This window comes from Panulirus ornatus, chromosome 58 (genome assembly GCF_036320965.1).
Source record: "Panulirus ornatus isolate Po-2019 chromosome 58, ASM3632096v1, whole genome shotgun sequence".
NCBI lineage: Eukaryota > Metazoa > Arthropoda > Malacostraca > Decapoda > Palinuridae > Panulirus > Panulirus ornatus.
Genome location: NC_092281.1, coordinates 827984 through 846896, shown reverse-complemented (window position 1 = coordinate 846896; position 18913 = coordinate 827984). Strand labels below are relative to the sequence as shown.

The 18913-nt window shown below is 39.9% G+C and overlaps 3 protein-coding genes across 4 annotated transcripts in view; 2 read left to right on the top strand and 1 right to left on the bottom strand.

Moving 5' to 3' along the window:
* Positions 1-4316, bottom strand: part of LOC139766831 (dysbindin protein homolog) — a 28193-nt gene extending 23877 nt beyond the window's left edge. The window contains exons 1-2 of one of the 2 annotated variants that reach the window (XM_071695777.1): positions 4181-4316; positions 1087-1237 (exon numbers count right to left, since the gene is read on the bottom strand). In XM_071695777.1, coding sequence (XP_071551878.1) covers positions 1087-1149 — 63 coding nt within the window. In that variant the 5' untranslated portion in view covers positions 1150-1237; positions 4181-4316. Of the gene's footprint in view, positions 1-1086; positions 1238-3866; positions 4147-4180 lie in introns of those variants that run through there. The other variant, XM_071695776.1, reaches the window with a different exon arrangement.
* The window catches only part of Orc5 (origin recognition complex subunit 5), a 61983-nt gene continuing 47253 nt past the window's right edge, over positions 4184-18913 (top strand). Inside the window, exon 1 of the mRNA XM_071695775.1 lies at positions 4184-4236. The gene's annotated coding sequence lies outside the window, so the exon portion shown is untranslated. The remainder of the gene's footprint in view (positions 4237-18913) is intronic.
* tst (superkiller complex helicase subunit twister) lies at positions 4343-10402 on the top strand. The gene is made up of 2 exons (XM_071695774.1): positions 4343-4569; positions 6221-10402. Exon 2 carries the CDS (start codon positions 6236-6238, stop codon positions 9875-9877), a length of 3642 nt encoding a protein of 1213 aa, XP_071551875.1. The 5' UTR covers positions 4343-4569; positions 6221-6235; the 3' UTR covers positions 9878-10402.

The window sequence follows — 18913 nt, the reverse complement described above, 5'->3', positions numbered from 1 at the left end:
TGGTATAGGGGAGAGAGAATACTTCCCACGCATTCCCAGCATGGATATGTAAATATTCCAAAATCCAAAAAGTCCAAAATCTATAACACGTTTGGTCCCAGGCATTTCAGATAAGGAATACTCAACCTGTACCTATGATATCTGAGTCATAGCTTCTATATAACTAAGGCCTGCTAATGACAAACATTATCTGGGTGTAATGCAAATTATCCATGCATAATAAAAGTTCCTATGTAAGAATAATGAGTAGCAGCCTAGTATGTAAAATAAAGAAAAAATATAGGAATCTAGTGCTCCATCTAGCAGTCACTCCTGTGTGATCATAAACTGATTGATGCAAAATGCAAATGAAAACAATGAATGAGTTAGTTTTCTCTTTTTGACAGAAATTTAGAGTCTAGCTGGATAACAACAATACATAAAGGAATCCTTTAACAGCCATGGTTTTCCATGCACGAAAAATATCTAAATTACTAAGTAAGCCAGGAGTGAGGGTGATGTGCTTAGAAAACACCTTTTTTCCTCTGGTCTTTCACAATAAATATTCAAATGATGATGATATCAGCTATTAGTCTTTTGTAAAACACAGGTCATTTGTTTCAGGCCATGGATGATCAGTTACATCCCAATCAAAGTCTGAATATATGAATAAAAAGCATACAAAACATACTCTAACTTCCAGGTATTGTTCTAGTAAACATTTCCAATACATCATAACCGTCACACTATTTCCAAAATTTACTTTATCATTAACAATTCTATTCTCACCACTTCCATTCCCATTCACATCAAGTGGACCAAAGGGAACTTTTGCAGAAATTTATTTTCCAGGGCTAGGAACCCCAGCACCCTTACCTGACAATGTGTTCAGACAATGTGTTCAAGGTCAATTCATTATAAAAAAGAAAACAAATCAATAAAATAAACTTAACACAGAACTTCTTCAAATACTTTTACAAAAACAGCACACTGTAATCATGCATTCAACTCAAATTTCCTTAATAAAATGAACCATCTTATAGTTCCAGTCACCACTACAATAGTGTACAAACAATTCACAATGTTCTGCATCAAACAGGAGCTCACCTGAGCAACTTTGGCATTCTGTTCTGCCATGTGATGCATAGTGGCCCACTGTGTCTGGTACATCTGCAGAAGGTCAGATCCAGCAGCAAGGTTCACATGAGACTCAGTTGGTGTCGTAGAAGATCGTTCTCCCACTGACAGCCTCTGCAGCCTTTAGATAAAACAAAAATATATCAAATAAATCATTCATATAAACAGAATACATAATAATTATCGCAAGATATTTTCTCAACCTCAAGCAAATCTCTATTAACTCTTACACCTCCCCACTAGTATATATTAGTATGTCTAGGCAGCCTCTCAATCCATACACACAGCATACACACTAAGGTTTTCTGCCACAATTTCAAGGCCAAGCTCTGGGAATGGACACACATAGGAGCCAAATACCTTCACATCTACCTTGCAGATATCAGAGAGGGAGGTATCATGCAGTATGTGTAAATTATATCGATTATGACAAGATGAAAGAAAACCATACTTGGTCATCATCTCCCATGCTAGCAAGGTATCATCAGGAACAGACAAAGAAAAGGCCTCATTCACTCACATACATTCTCTAGTTGCCAAGTGTGCAGAAACAATAAATCACAATTGAGTAGGTATGGTGGAACCAATGTTCACTCTTACCTGTAATGGAGATTGTGCATGAGCTTATGCATGAATTTTGCAAGCTCAAATTGACTTTTGTATTGCTTTTCTTTTCTTTTCTTTCATACTATTCACCATTTCCCGCATTAGCAAGGTAGCGTTAAGAACAGAGGACTAGACCTTTGAAGGAATATCCTCACCTGGCCCCCTTCTCTGTTCCTTCTTTTGGAAAATTAAAAAGAAAACTGAGAGGGGAGGATTTCCAGCCCCCTGCTCCCTTCCCTTTTAGTCGCCTTCTACGACACGCAGAGAATATGTGGGAAGTATTCTTTCTCCCCTATCCCCTATCCTATAGGATATCCTTTTCTTTTCATCATTATAAATATCCCTAATTCAGTAAGCATGAAAATACTCTTCACTGAACCAGAAAAAAAATGTCTGGAAGCAACATTGGAAGAAAACTTCACTGGGGGATATGAAAACTGAACAGTTATAAGCACTGAAGGAAATAAACCTAAAGTTTCTATTTTCCATTCTTGTTTGCTGTTTCCTTCCTTAGTAAGGTAGTTCCAAATATAGATGAATAATTCACATTCACTCTCTAGCTCTCATACAAAATGCACCAAAACCAGCCCACACCATCCACAGACTATTCCCTGGTTTTCCCTGACAGATGCAAATATCCTTATTCAGCTCACTAACAGTACATCACTCCCACATATCACAATGATACAATTCATCCTGTCCCATGCATGCCTTTTACCCCCCATGAATGCTCTAACCCCATTACCATCTCCTTTTCAGTTTCCCCCTCTCCCTAGCTTTCTCCACTTCTGACATGCAGATCTTCTAAGTCTGTCTTTCTTCACTCATCCTCTTCATGCATCTAAACCCTTTCAGTACACCCCAGTTAACTCTCATTCAGACTGCATTTTGCTCTTGCACTGTCATTTCTTACACAGTCAACTAGCGTCACACCACATAATGTCTTCAGGCATTTCACTTTCAACACATCCCCTTGCTTCAGTTATTCTGCAGCCGAAGACTTGCATCAATTCAACACCATTGGAAATGCTATACCTTCAAATATACCCAACTTTGTCACAACTAACAACGGCATCTCCTTTTGAACACTTCTCAAAGCACTTCTCAAATCTTAGTCTTCTCCTAACACCTGGCTCACTTCAGCCCCAGCATTCCAACTGCTGTCATATACAGGGCACAGATGGTTAAGTATATATATATTAGTCCAAACAATGCTGTATGGAAACAAGTCTTGGGCCCTGAACACGGAGGAATGGTATGTGTCTAAGCTGGTAACTAAATTCCTCAGAAGGATACGTGATGTAAGTTTACCATAAAAAACAGTGCCATATGACTGAGAGTGTTGGCTTGGTCCAGACATGTGGTGAAGATGAGTGTAGAAATAGTAACAAAAGATCAAAAGTGAAAGGAAACTAGGAAGGATGGAAGGTTGGAAAATGGGGACTTTGAGGTAATAAGGCTTGCACTCTCAGGAGAAGATGAGGCATGTACGAACAGAGAGAAAGACGTAAAGAAATGTATCTCATGAGGACGACTTTCTGGTGATTGGGTAAAGATGAGTTCATGATGCAGTCATAGCAAACCATGGAGAAGTCTGTAAGGCTTAGCTATGGATGGTAATTTCTAGTTCTGATGTATTATGCAGATAGAGTGTGGAGTGAGCAAATAAGGCCTATGTTCATGTGTTTCTGATTCTATCTCAATAAAGTAGTAAAGAAAATAAAGAATAAAAAAGATACTAACTGTCCACATGAATAAAATCTGTCCTCAACAAAAAAATATATATATCAACACATAAATCCAATTCAGCTTCCTGAAACTTGTTAAAGTTGAAGTTTACAGAAAACAAATAGTTTAATCAAATTATAATACAATAAATACCTACGACATGGGATAATGTTTAATGGTACATAAACATCAAGCTGTACGACAACCAATCAAAAATTTTAAAAATCGTAACTTAATTTAATTTAGAAAAGAAGCATGGCTGAATAAGGTTCAAGATATAAATTCACCTGAAGCTATTTAATGAGAATTCACTGAAGTGGCTGAAGAAATAATATTCAAGATCAATTGACTATGTATGACATGTCTTATATACTACTGTAGATTACTAATCACCTTATGAAGTTAGACTAACTCACCCTGCCGTTATTCCGTCCTGGACGGTCTGTATATTTTTTCTTATAGACTCAAACATTTTATAAGTTTATTGTCTTTACTTGTAGTGATCAATGTCTCTTACATGGAACACTCTTAACTTGTTCGGATACATGACTCCATAAACATTGTACGTGACGTGCACATTAGCTCCATATTAATGCATCAGTCATGAGAAAAAATTTAATCATTGCTCTATGAGGATGAAATAATAATAATATTTCAAAAAAGTTGGGTGAAATTGTCGTTTAATTATGAGATATAATGTAGTGTGGAGGGATTGGGACGCCGTGTTTACCTGGCCCTCACCACCACTGCGCCTGCGTCCTTCTTCCCGCCTCACGTACAATTCAGGTACATTCCCGTCTATTTTTCCATATTAAACCACTTGTACACATTGTATAATTCTATTTCAACGATGAGCAAGTGTCGGAATGCACATGGCTATTATTAAACGTTGTTTTTTGCGGGGTGCGAATTGTTTTTCTCTTTAAATGGCAAGATTTGCTTGTGTTTGTTGTGGTGTCACTATATGAGGCACTGGGAGGTGTCAGCTGTTTGGTGGGGCTCAACGTGAGCTGCTGCTGCTGCTGCATGACCTGCATCACACCGGCTCTTATACCGTCATATTTTACACCCACCAGCCATTGTTGGAGACTATAGATACGACACGGAGTCTGTGGAGAGGTAAGGATCAAATTGTAGTGCACAAAGTAAAGTTAATGTCAAAAGATAATGGGTGATCTGTATGTATTAACCGGGCTGTCAGATGGATGATAAGGTTCAATATTGTGTTGGTTGTCGAGGTCGCCTCACCCCCCAGGACATGTTATGTTCCCCTCCAGCTTAACTTTATGTATGTAACATTAGGTTGCATCTCTTCAGAATATCGTCCTGACCTGGTTGGCCAGGTCGCCTTAACCCCCAGGACAACTGATATTCCCCTCTAGCAGGACTTCATGTATGTAACAGTAGGTTGCATGACTTCAGAATATGGTCCTGACCTGGTTGGCGACGTCGCTTCCTTGACATCTATTCAACCTAAAAGAATCTTAAGTGTAAAAGTCTGTTTTAATTAAGCACTGATATTGGCTTTTGATATTGGCTGATTTTTTTCATGACAGTGTAGCACTCAGAGAATACATTGTCATTTGTGGAGCATTAACTTCAGCATCATAAGTCATTTAATGATATCAAGATTTACAGCAGTATATGAAGGAAAATGCAGAGTATAGAATATAAAAGTTAAACAATTATAGAAGATTAACCTCATTCCAACCTCCCATCCCACTTAGCTCTCTACAGCTATATTGATAGTATTATAATCTGCTGCCATTCCTATCCATCCACCGTGATGTTGCAGCCATCTACCATTTCTGCTGAAGACAAAGAAGACCCCACATGATTCAAACAGAGTCCTGTCTTGGGGAAATAGTGCCTATGGCAAGCACTGAAATTGCACCCCTGTTCAAACATATGACACCAATATTTTTTGTTTTCATTACCTCTGCCAAGGAGATTATGTTTTTATTGGCATTTGTTTGTTTGTGAGCAACTTTCAACAAAACTTATGAACAAATTTTGACTAAATTTTCAGGGAAAGTCAGAAATGACACAATTGATTAGATTTTGGGAGTGATCCGAATCATTCTGGATCCAGGAAGCCATTACGGAAATATCAGTTTTTGTGAATAACTATTGAACTAATAATGATATCAATATGATTCCAAATGCCAAAGATATGTTTTCATGGTCAAGAAATTTAAATCTTTAAGTTTCGAATCATTGTCTGGATCGAGGATGCCATCACGCCACTGGCACCCCCTGCAAGTGGCGTCCAGGGCATCTGCATTTCCTTCCATACCCTGGATACGCCGCTGGATTCAAACAATCTAAAGACAGACTTACCATCTTAGGGTGCTTAAACATGTAATGTTTGTTTAAATAAAATTTTTAGCAGTCCATGGTATACTTTAGACACATGGGAGATGTATAATTAGTGGGTTAGAGGTGTGTTGATGAATTACTATTACATGACCACGATTGGTCTGGCAAATTGGTTAATCCGACAAGGCTTTGGAACCAAGAGTGCTGGAGAATCGGTGCATAAAAATATTTTATACAAAAACTTGTACAGTTTGATGGTATAGGTATTTTCTGAAAATAGTTTGGCCTTTATATAATTTAGATATATCTTTAGATTTTGGGAATAACTCATGAACAAATCTGTTCATCTTTTTTATGCATTTTGTTACAATAATTCATTCATATTGTTATTCAGTTAACCTTCATGTGAACATATTCTTTAATGACATATTGATAAAGGACATCTTTTCAGGATTTGTAGGATACCATGGACTGCCTTGGAAGGCTCTTGGGCAACCTGCCTCCAGTTCTACCGAGCCTAAAGGAACAAATAGAAGAATATCTCATAACTCCAGAGGAGCTGCCAATCCATGACCCTGTTCATTCTCGAAGATGGTTCCCAAGGAAACCAGAACCCATTCGTCTGTATAGTATATCTCTATTTCCCCCAAGCACATGTCTTGAGGTAGAACGTGACCCAGCCACCGGTGACATTACCGGACTCCGTGAAGTTTTAAACAAGGATGCGGGAGCCACAGCTAAGAATTCATCATCTATGAGGCGAGCCCCTGGTCCTCCAGAGGAAACTGTCAGGGGTTCCTCTACTAATTTCCCTTTTTGGCCAGGGGGATTTCCTGAACCAGTCCTTGTTAAGGAGTCAGTTGAAGCAGAGTTTCAGTTAGATAGCGAGAACTACATAGCAAAACATCCAAAGCTTTCTAGAGGAATGACCTTTGAAAAACCTGAAAAGGTGCCTGAGAAAGAGGAAGAGAAACCCGTGCAGAAGGCAACTGAAATGGTTGTTAGTATAACAGATATGTTGAAAGTAGATGAGAGTGTACTGAAAATATTTGATGAGAAGGAAGAAAAGGCTCCAAGTAAAGAGCTGAATTTAACTTTGGAAGGATTGAATGAAGAAGATACTACTCTGGTAAAGAATTTCAACATTGAGGCTCCCCCGAAGAAGGAAGAGTTTGTGTTGAATATCAGTGAGCCCCCCAAATACTCACCTGTACAAGAACAAGGTACAGAATGGGTAGAAAATATTGATGTTAATGCTCCAGTTGATGAGTATAACTCACAAGTTCCCAACCCTGCTTGTACATACCCATTTGAATTGGACATTTTTCAGAAGCAAGCTATTTTGCACTTGGAAAAACATGATTGCGTATTTGTAGCTGCACACACATCAGCAGGGAAAACAGTAGTAGCAGAGTATGCTATAGCACTAACTCTGAAGCATATGACAAGGGCAATATATACTTCTCCAATCAAGGCACTTTCAAATCAGAAGTACAGAGACTTCAAGATTAAATTTGATGATGTAGGACTTTTAACAGGTGACATTCAAATTAACCCAAAGGCATCATGTTTAATCATGACAACAGAAATATTGCAGTCAATGCTGTATAATGGTAGTGATTTGATAAGAGATTTGGAATGGGTTATTTTTGATGAAGTTCATTATATTAACAATGCGGAGAGGGGTCATGTGTGGGAGGAGGTACTTATAATGTTGCCAAGTACTGTAAATATTGTCTTACTTTCTGCAACAGTACCCAACACCATTGAGTTTGCAGACTGGATTGGTAGGATCAAGAAACGTAAGATATATGTTATTAGCACTAGCAAGCGTCCCGTCCCATTAGAACACTATTTGTACACTGGTACTGGCGGGAAGAGCAAGGATGAACGCTTCTTGTTGGTAGATGCCAGTGGTAATTTCCTCACAAAAGGATACAATGCTGCATTGGCTGCAAAGAATGAAAGAAAGAAAAATCAGCAGACTCAGGGACCAAAGCATGGTAAACAGCACATGGGAGAAAAACAAGAGAGAAATATGTGGATTGGACTAATTGATCATTTGAGTAGGAGAGACCTGCTACCAATTGTTGCATTCACTCTGTCTAAGAAACGATGTGACAGTAATGCTAATCAGCTGATGAGCCAAGACTTAACCACAAACAGGGAAAAGGGAGAGATTCATGCTTTTATTAAAAGGTGTATAGACAGACTTCAAGGAACAGATAAAGAGCTACCTCAGGTGATTTATATGCGAAGTTTACTAATGAAAGGAATTGGTGTTCATCATAGTGGGATTCTTCCTATCTTGAAAGAAGTTGTAGAAATGCTTTTTGCAAAAGGTCTTGTGAAACTTTTATTTGCCACTGAAACATTTGCAATGGGTGTAAACATGCCTGCAAGATGTGTGGTGTTTGATTCTATCAGAAAACATGATGGAACAGGGTTCCGTGATGTGGTACCTAGTGAGTACATCCAGATGGCTGGGCGTGCTGGGCGCAGAGGTTTGGACACTACTGGAACAGTAATTATACTTTGTAAGAATGATGTACCTGAGATGTCTAACCTTCATCGCATGATGTTAGGGAAGCCTACTAAGTTAGAGTCCCAGTTCAAGCTAACGTATTCAATGATTCTAAATATTTTGCGTGTTGAGAGCTTCAGTGTTGAGGATATGATGAAAAGGTCATTCTCAGAAGCTGTACAAATGGCACATCAGAGTGAGTATGAGACTGAACTAAGGTTAGCTGAAGTGAAACTGAGCAAAGAGCCTGAATTTCAATGCATGATGTGTAAAGACATAGAAGACTATTATATAGCTGCAAAGGAATATGTGGATCAACGCAAGATGATATTTAAATCCTTATTTGTATATCCTGGTGTCATGAGGGTAATGACTCCAGGAAGAATTATTATCATATGTTACAAACAATATCAGTTGTATCTAGCATGCCTGCTGAAAATTGATACTAAGGTTAACAATAAATTGACAGTTTTTATCTTGAAAGGTAGAAGTGAAAATGCCTCTTTTTTGGCAGAAGAACTCAAGACAAAAGAAGCCTATTCAGCTTGCCAAGAAAAGTTTGAAGTACTAGAAGACACTTCAGAGCACATGTGCCTAGAGATTAGTCCTGAACATTTGGCAGCCATTACAAATAAAACTATAAAGGTTAATGCGGAAAAAGTAATTGATAATATCAAAAAACGAGAAATTCCTCGATTTAGAAATGACCCACCTACGCAGTCTGTTATGGATGTAGTCGGTGAGCTACAACGTTTGAATGAGTCAGGTGGGGAGAATATCTCTATTCTCAGCTTAACAAAGGATCTTGGAGTCAGGGAGATAAAAGCAGTACTTCAGATTGAAACCTTAGAAGTGCTGAAATCAAAAGTTATGGAGCGATCATGTTTAGAATGTACACAATTTAAAGAGCATTTTAGTCACACCTTTGTTAGGTATAACTTAAAGGAAAGAATTGGACGTCTTAAGTTCCTCATGTCAGAAGAGGCTCTTCAGCTACATCCTGAATACCAGATGAGGATCAAGGTGCTTAAAAGGCTTGGGTACATTGAAAATAACAATACAGTCACACTGAAAGGTCGAGTAGCATGTGAGATGGGTAACCATGAATTAATGGTAACTGAACTAGTTCTTGAAAATGTGTTTGCAGAGAGCCCAGTAGAAATAGTAGCTGCCTTATTATCTAGTATGGTCTTCCAACAGAAAAATTGTAGTAAACCAACTCTAACACCAGAACTAGAGAAAGGAATTAACAAGTTCAAGGATGTGGCAGAAAACATTGGGAAAATCCAGAAGGAGTGTGGCCTTCCAGAGCCAGTTGGTGATTTTGTAGATCAGTTCAACTTTGGATTAACAGAGGTGGTATATCAATGGGCAAGTGGGTTACCATTTAGCAAAATAATGGAGTTGACAGATGTTCAGGAAGGAATCACTGTAAAGTGCATCCAGCGCTTAGATGAAACTCTTAAGGATGTTAAGAATGCTGCACACATCATTGGAGATCCTAACCTTCGCGAGAAAATGGAGGCAGCCTCCACAGCTATAAAAAGAGACATTGTATTTACACCTAGCCTGTATACTCAATAAGCATTAGTTATGCTGACAACTTCCAATTATTTTTGTTCCTTCATAATGCTTTAATGTTGCTTGAAGCATGAAATATTGTTTTTGATTACCTTTAGAATGCAGTGAAGTCAGTAGGCTTTATTTTATGTATATATATATATATATATATATATATATATATATATATATATATATATATATATATATATATGTATATATATATATTATTTATTTTATGTATAATACTTTGTTGCTGTTTCCCACATCAGTGAGGTAGTGCCAGGAAACAGAAGAATGGCCCATCCACTCATATACACATATATATACATAAATGGCACATATACATATCAAGATATGCATACATATACATGCACATACACAGACATATACATATATACACATGTACATATACATACTTGCTTGCCTTCATGCTGTTTCCTTTTTTTTTTTTTTTTTTTTTTCCAAAAGAAGAAACAGAGAAGGGGGCCAGGTGAGGATATTCCCTCACCAGTCCTCTGTTCTTAACGCTACCTCACTAATGTGGGAAATGGCGAATAGTATGAAAAAAAAATATATATATATATATATATATATATATATATATATATATATATATATATATATATATATATATATATATATATATAAATATATATATATATATATATATATATATATATATATATATATATATATATATATATATATATATATATATATATATTATTTATTTATATTATACTTTGTCGCTGTCTCCCGCGTTTGCGAGGTAGCGCAAGGAAACAGACGAAAGAAATGGCCCAACCCCCCCCCCCCCCATACACATGTATATACATACGTCCACACACGCAAATATACATACCTACACAGCTTTCCATGGTTTACCCCAGACGCTTCACATGCCCCGATTCAATCCACTGACAGCACGTCAACCACGGTATACCACATCGCTCCAATTCACTCTATTTCTTGCCCTCCTTTCACCCTCCTTCATGTTCAGGCCCCGATCACACAAAATCTTTTTCACTCCATCTTTCCACGTAAGGGTAAGAGAGATGTGTGGAAATAAAAAGAGCGTGGTTGAGAGAGCAGAAGAGTGTGTTTTGAAGTGGTTTGGGCACATGGAGAGGATGAGTGAGGAAAGATTGACCAAGAGGATATATGTGTCGGAGGTGGAGGGAACAAGGAGAAGAGGGAGACCAAATTGGAGGTGGAAAGATGGAGTGAAAAAGATTTTGTGTGATCGGGGCCTGAACATGCAGGAGGGTGAAAGGAGGGCAAGGAATAGAGTGAATTGGAGCGATGTGGTATACCGGGGTTGCACTTTGCACACCACCTCGACCAAAACACCCTATATCTGCCACTCTATCATCGAACACATTCAACAAACCTTCAAAATACTCACTCCATCTCCTTCTCACATCACCACTACTTGTTATCACCTCCCCATTTGCGCCCTTCACTGAAGTTCCCATTTGCTCCCTTGTCTTACGCACTTTATTCACCTCCTTCCAGAACATCTTTTTATTCTCCCTAAAATTTAATGATACTCTCTCACCCCAACTCTATATATATATATATATATATATTTTATACTTCTTCGTCGCTGTTTCCCGCGTTAGCGAGGTTGAGCAAGGAAACAGACGAAAGAATGGCCCAACCCACCCACATACACATGTATATACATAAACGCCCACACACGCGCATATACATTTCAACATATACCTACATATCCATACAGACATATACATATACACACATGTAAACATGTGTGTGTATGGGGTGGGTTGGGCCATTTCTTTCGTCTGTTTCCTTGCGCTACCTCGCAAACGCGGGAGGCAGCGACAAAGCAAAAATAAAATATATATATATATATATATATATATATATATATATATATATATATATATATATATATATATATATATATATATATTTTTTTTTATTATACTTTGTCGCTGTCTCCCGCGTTTGCGAGGTAGCGCAAGGAAACAGACGAAAGAAATGGCCCAACCCCCCCCATACACATGTATATACATGCGTCCACACACGCAAATGTACATACCTACACAGTTTTCCATGGTTTACCCCAGACGCTTCACATGCCTTGATTCAATCCACTGACAGCACGTCAACCCCGGTATACCACATCGCTCCAATTCACTCTATTCCTTGCCATCCTTTCACCCTCCTTCATGTTCAGGCCCTGATCACACAAAATCTTTTTCACTCCATCTTTCCACCTCCAATTTGGTCTCCCTCTTCTCCTTGTTCCCTCCACCTCCGACACATATATCCTCTTGGTCAATCTTTCCTCACTCATCCTCTCCATGTGCCCAAACCACTTCAAAACACCCTCTTCTGCTCTCTCAACCACGCTCTTTTTATTTCCACACATCTCTCTTACCCTTACGTTACTCACTCGATCAAACCACCTCACACCACACATTGTCCTCAAACATCTCATTTCCAGCACATCCATCCTCCTGCGCACAACTCTATCCATAGCCCACGCCTCGCAACCATACAACATTCTTGGAACCACTATTCCTTCAAACATACCCATTTTTGCTTTCCGAGATAATGTTCTCGACTTCCACACATTCTTCAAGGCCCCCAGGATTTTGGCCCCCTCCCCCACCCTATGATCCACTTCCGCTTCCATGGTTCCATCCGCTGCCAGATCCACTCCCAGATATCTAAAACACTTTACTTCCTCCAGTTTTTCTCCATTCAAACTCACCTCCCAATTGACTTGACCCTCAACCCTACTGTACCTAATAACCTTGCTCTTATTCACATTTACTCTTAACTTTCTTCTTCCATACACTTTTCCAAACTCAGTCACCAGCTTCTGCAGTTTCTCACATGAATCAGCCACCAGCGCTGTATCATCAGCGAACAACAACTGACTCACTTCCCAAGCTCTCTCATCCCCAACAGACTTCATACTTGCCCCTCTTTCCAAAACTCTTGCATTTACCTCCCTAACAACCCCATCCATAAACAAATTAAACAACCATGGAGACATCACACACCCCTGCTGCAAACCTACATTCACTGAGAACCAATCACTTTCCTCTCTTCCTACACGTACACATGCCTTACATCCTCGATAAAAACTTTTCACTGCTTCTAACAACTTTCCTCCCACACCATATATTCTTAATATGGAAATGGTGAAGAGCTTGTAGATTTATGTGCTGAAAAAGGACTGATGATTGGGAATACTTGGTTTAAAAAGCGAGATATACATAAGTATACTTATGTAAGTAGGAGAGATGGCCAGAGAGCGTTATTGGATTACGTGTTAATTGACAGGCGTGCGAAAGAGAGACTTTTGGATGTTAATGTGCTGAGAGGTGCAACTGGAGGGATGTCTGATCATTATCTTGTGGAGGCTAAGGTGAAGATTTGTATGGGTTTTCAGAAAAGAAGAGTGAATGTTGGGGTGAAGAGGGTGGTGAGAGTAAGTGAGCTTGAGAAGGAGACCTGTGTGAGGAAGTACCAGGAGAGACTGAGTACAGAATGGAAAAAGGTGAGAACAATGGAAGTAAGGGGAGTGGGGGAGGAATGGGATGTATTTAGGGAATCAGTGATGGATTGCGCAAAAGATGCTTGTGGCATGAGAAGAGTGGGAGGTGGGTTGATTAGAAAGGGTAGTGAGTGGTGGAATGAAGAAGTAAGAGTATTAGTGAAAGAGAAGAGAGAGGCATTTGGACGATTTTTGCAGGGAAAAAATGCAATTGAGGGGGAGATGTATAAAAGAAAGAGACAGGAGGTCAAGAGAAAGGTGCAAGAGGTGAAAAAAAGGGCAAATGAGAGTTGGGGTGAGAGAGTATCATTAAATTTTAGGGAGAATAAAAAGATGTTCTGGAAGGAGGTAAATAAAGTGCGTAAGACAAGGGAGCAAATGGGAACTTCGGTGAAGGGCGCAAGTGGGGAGGTGATAACAAGTAGTGGTGATGTGAGAAGGAGATGGAGTGAGTATTTTGAAGGTTTGTTGAATGTGTTTGATGATAGAGTGGCAGATATAGGGTGTTTTGGTCGAGGTGGTGTGCAAAGTGAGAGGGTTAGGGAAAATGATTTGGTAAACAGAGAAGAGGTAGTGAAAGCTTTGCGGAAGATGAAAGCCGGCAAGGCAGCAGGTTTGGATGGTATTGCAGTGGAATTTATTAAAAAAGGGGGTGACTGTATTGTTGACTGGTTGGTAAGGTTATTTAATGTATGTATGACTCATGGTTGAGGTGCCTGAGGATTGGCGGAATGCGTGCATAGTGCCATTGTACAAAGGGAAAGGGGATAAGAGTGAGTGCTCAAATTACAGAGGTATAAGTTTGTGGAGTATTCCTGGTAAATTATATGGGAGGGTATTGATTGAGAGGGTGAAGGCATGTACAGAGCATCAGATTGGGGAAGAGCAGTGTGGTTTCAGAAGTGGTAGAGGATGTGTGGATCAGGTGTTTGCTTTGAAGAATGTATGTGAGAAATACTTAGAAAAGCAAATGGATTTGTATGTAGCATTTATAGATCTGGAGAAGGCATATGATAGAGTTGATAGAGATGCTCTGTGGAAGGTATTAAGAATATATGGTGTGGGAGGAAAGTTGTTAGAAGCAGTGAAAAGTTTTTATCGAGGATGTAAGGCATGTGTACGTGTAGGAAGAGAGGAAAGTGATTGGTTCTCAGTGAATGTAGGTTTGCGGCAGGGGTGTGTGATGTCTCCATGGTTGTTTAATTTGTTTATGGATGGGGTTGTTAGGGAGGTAAATGCAAGAGTTTTGGAAAGAGGGGCAAGTATGAAGTCTGTTGGGGATGAGAGAGCTTGGGAAGTGAGTCAGTTGTTGTTCGCTGATGATACAGCGCTGGTGGCTGATTCATGTGAGAAACTGCAGAAGCTGGTGACTGAGTTTGGAAAAGTGTGTGGAAGAAGAAAGTTAAGAGTAAATGTGAATAAGAGCAAGGTTATTAGGTACAGTAGGGTTGAGGGTCAAGTCAATTGGGAGGTGAGTTTGAATGGAGAAAAACTGGAGGAAGTGAAGTGTTTTAGATATCTGGGAGTGGATCTGGCAGCAGATGGAACCATGGAAGCGGAAGTGGATCATTGGGTGGGGGAGGGGGCCAAAATCCTGGGGGCCTTGAAGAATGTGTGGAAATCGAGAACATTATCTCGGAAAGCAAAAATGGGTATGTTTGAAGGAATAGTGGTTCCAACAATGTTGTATGGTTGCGAGGCGTGGGCTATGGATAGAGTTGTGCGCAGGAGGATGGATGTGCTGGAAATGAGATGTTTGAGGACAATGTGTGGTGTGAGGTGGTTTGATCGAGTGAGTAACGTAAGGGTAAGAGAGATGTGTGGAAATAAAAAGAGCGTGGTTGAGAGAGCAGAAGAGGGTGTTTTGAAGTGGTTTGGGCACATGGAGAGGATGAGTTTTTATGGATCTGGAGAAGGCATATGATAGAGTTGATAGAGATGCTCTGTGGAAGGTATTAAGAATATATATATATATATATATATATATATATATATATATATATATATATATATATATATATGATATATATATATAATTTGCGCTACCATCGCAAACGCGGGAGACAGCAAAAAAAAAAATATATATATATATATATATATATATATATATATATATATATATATATATACATATATTTTTTTTTTTTTCTGTCTCCTGCGTTTGCGAGGTAGCGCAAGGAAACAGATGAAAGAAATGGCCCAACCCACCCCCATACACATGTATATACATACATCCACACGCAAATATACATACCTACACAACTTTCCATGGTTTACCCCAGACGCTTCACATGCCCTGATTCAACCCACTGACAGCACGTCAACCCCGGTATACCACATCGCTCCAATTCACTCTATTCCTTGCCATCCTTTCACCCTCCTGCATGTTCAGGCCCCGATCACACAAAATCTTTTTCACTCCATCTTTCCACCTCCAATTTGGTCTCCCTCTTCTCCTTGTTCCCTCCACCTCCGACACATATATCCTCTTGGTCAATCTTTCCTCACTCATCCTCTCCATGTGCCCAAACCACTTCAAAACACCCTCTTCTGCTCTCTCAACCACGCTCTTTTTATTTCCACACATCTCTCTTACCCTTACGTTACTCACTCGATCAAACCACCTCACACCACACATTGTCCTCAAACATCTCATTTCCAGCACATCCATCCTCCTGCGCACAACTCTATCCATAGCCCACGCCTCGCAACCATACAACATTCTTGGAACCACTATTCCTTCAAACATACCCATTTTTGCTTTCCGAGATAATGTTCTCGACTTCCACACATTCTTCAAGGCCCCCAGGATTTTGGCCCCCTCCCCCACCCTATGATCCACTTCCGCTTCCATGGTTCCATCCGCTGCCAGATCCACTCCCAGATATCTAAAACACTTCACTTCCTCCAGTTTTTCTCCATTCAAACTCACCTCCCAGTTGACTTGACCCTCAACCCTACTGTACCTAATAACCTTGCTCTTATTCACATTTACTCTTAACTTTCTTCTTCCATACACTTTTCCAAACTCAGTCACCAGCTTCTGCAGTTTCTCACATGAATCAGCCACCAGCGCTGTATCATCAGCGAACAACAACTGACTCACTTCCCAAGCTCTCTCATCCCCAACAGACTTCATACTTGCCCCTCTTTCCAAAACTCTTGCATTTACCTCCCTAACAACCCCATCCATAAACAAATTAAACAACCATGGAGACATCACACACCCCTGCTGCAAACCTACATTCACTGAGAACCAATCACTTTCCTCTCTTCCTACACGTACACATGCCTTACATCCTCGATAAAAACTTTTCACTGCTTCTAACAACTTTCCTCCCACACCATATATTCTTAATATGGAAATGGTGAAGAGCTTGTAGATTTATGTGCTGAAAAAGGACTGATGATTGGGAATACTTGGTTTAAAAAGCGAGATATACATAAGTATACTTATGTAAGTAGGAGAGATGGCCAGAGAGCGTTATTGGATTACGTGTTAATTGACAGGCGTGCGAAAGAGAGACTTTTGGATGTTAATGTGCTGAGAGGTGCAACTGGAGGGATGTCTGATCATTATCTTGTGGAGGCTAAGGTGAAGATTTGTATGGGTTTTCAGAAAAGAAGAGTGAATGTTGGGGTGAAGAGGGTGGTGAGAGTAAGTGAGCTTGAGAAGGAGACCTGTGTGAGGAAGTACCAGGAGAGACTGAGTACAGAATGGAAAAAGGTGAGAACAATGGAAGTAAGGGGAGTGGGGGAGGAATGGGATGTATTTAGGGAATCAGTGATGGATTGCGCAAAAGATGCTTGTGGCATGAGAAGAGTGGGAGGTGGGTTGATTAGAAAGGGTAGTGAGTGGTGGAATGAAGAAGTAAGAGTATTAGTGAAAGAGAAGAGAGAGGCATTTGGACGATTTTTGCAGGGAAAAAATGCAATTGAGGGGGAGATGTATAAAAGAAAGAGACAGGAGGTCAAGAGAAAGGTGCAAGAGGTGAAAAAAAGGGCAAATGAGAGTTGGGGTGAGAGAGTATCATTAAATTTTAGGGAGAATAAAAAGATGTTCTGGAAGGAGGTAAATAAAGTGCGTAAGACAAGGGAGCAAATGGGAACTTCGGTGAAGGGCGCAAGTGGGGAGGTGATAACAAGTAGTGGTGATGTGAGAAGGAGATGGAGTGAGTATTTTGAAGGTTTGTTGAATGTGTTTGATGATAGAGTGGCAGATATAGGGTGTTTTGGTCGAGGTGGTGTGCAAAGTGAGAGGGTTAGGGAAAATGATTTGGTAAACAGAGAAGAGGTAGTGAAAGCTTTGCGGAAGATGAAAGCCGGCAAGGCAGCAGGTTTGGATGGTATTGCAGTGGAATTTATTAAAAAAGGGGGTGACTGTATTGTTGACTGGTTGGTAAGGTTATTTAATGTATGTATGACTCATGGTGAGGTGCCTGAGGATTGGCGGAATGCGTGCATAGTGCCATTGTACAAAGGCAAAGGGGATAAGAGTGAGTGCTCAAATTACAGAGGTATAAGTTTGTTGAGTATTCCTGGTAAATTATATGGGAGGGTATTGATTGAGAGGGTGAAGGCATGTACAGAGCATCAGATTGGGGAAGAGCAGTGTGGTTTCAGAAGTGGTAGAGGATGTGTGGATCAGGTGTTTGCTTTGAAGAATGTATGTGAGAAATACTTAAAAAAGCAAATGGATTTGTATGTAGCATTTATAGATCTGGAGAAGGCATATGATAGAGTTGATAGAGATGCTCTGTGGAAGGTATTAAGAATATATGGTGTGGGAGGAAAGTTGTTAGAAGCAGTGAAAAGTTTTTATCGAGGATGTAAGGCATGTGTACGTGTAGGAAGAGAGGAAAGTGATTGGTTCTCAGTGAATGTAGGTTTGCGGCAGGGGTGTGTGATGTCTCCATGGTTGTTTAATTTGTTTATGGATGGGGTTGTTAGGGAGGTAAATGCAAGAGTTTTGGAAAGAGGGGCAAGTATGAAGTCTGTTGGGGATGAGAGAGCTTGGGAAGTGAGTCAGTTGTTGTTCGCTGATGATACAGCGCTGGTGGCTGATTCATGTGAGAAACTGCAGAAGCTGGTGACTGAGTTTGGAAAAGTGTGTGGAAGAAGAAAGTTAAGAGTAAATGTGAATAAGAGCAAGGTTATTAGGTACAGTAGGGTTGAGGGTCAAGTCAATTGGGAGGTGAGTTTGAATGGAGAAAAACTGGAGGAAGTGAAGTGTTTTAGATATCTGGGAGTGGATCTGGCAGCGGATGGAACCATGGAAGCGGAAGTGGATCATTGGGTGGGGGAGGGGGCCAAAATCCTGGGGGCCTTGAAGAATGTGTGGAAATCGAGAACATTATCTCGGAAAGCAAAAATGGGTATGTTTGAAGGAATAGTGGTTCCAACAATGTTGTATGGTTGCGAGGCGTGGGCTATGGATAGAGTTGTGCGCAGGAGGATGGATGTGCTGGAAATGAGATGTTTGAGGACAATGTGTGGTGTGAGGTGGTTTGATCGAGTGAGTA

Excerpts from the sequence above, each read along its gene's own strand:
- tst (XM_071695774.1), top strand. The coding sequence starts at position 6,236 with ATGGACTGCCTTGGAAGGCTCTTGGGCAACCTGCCTCCAGTTCTACCG.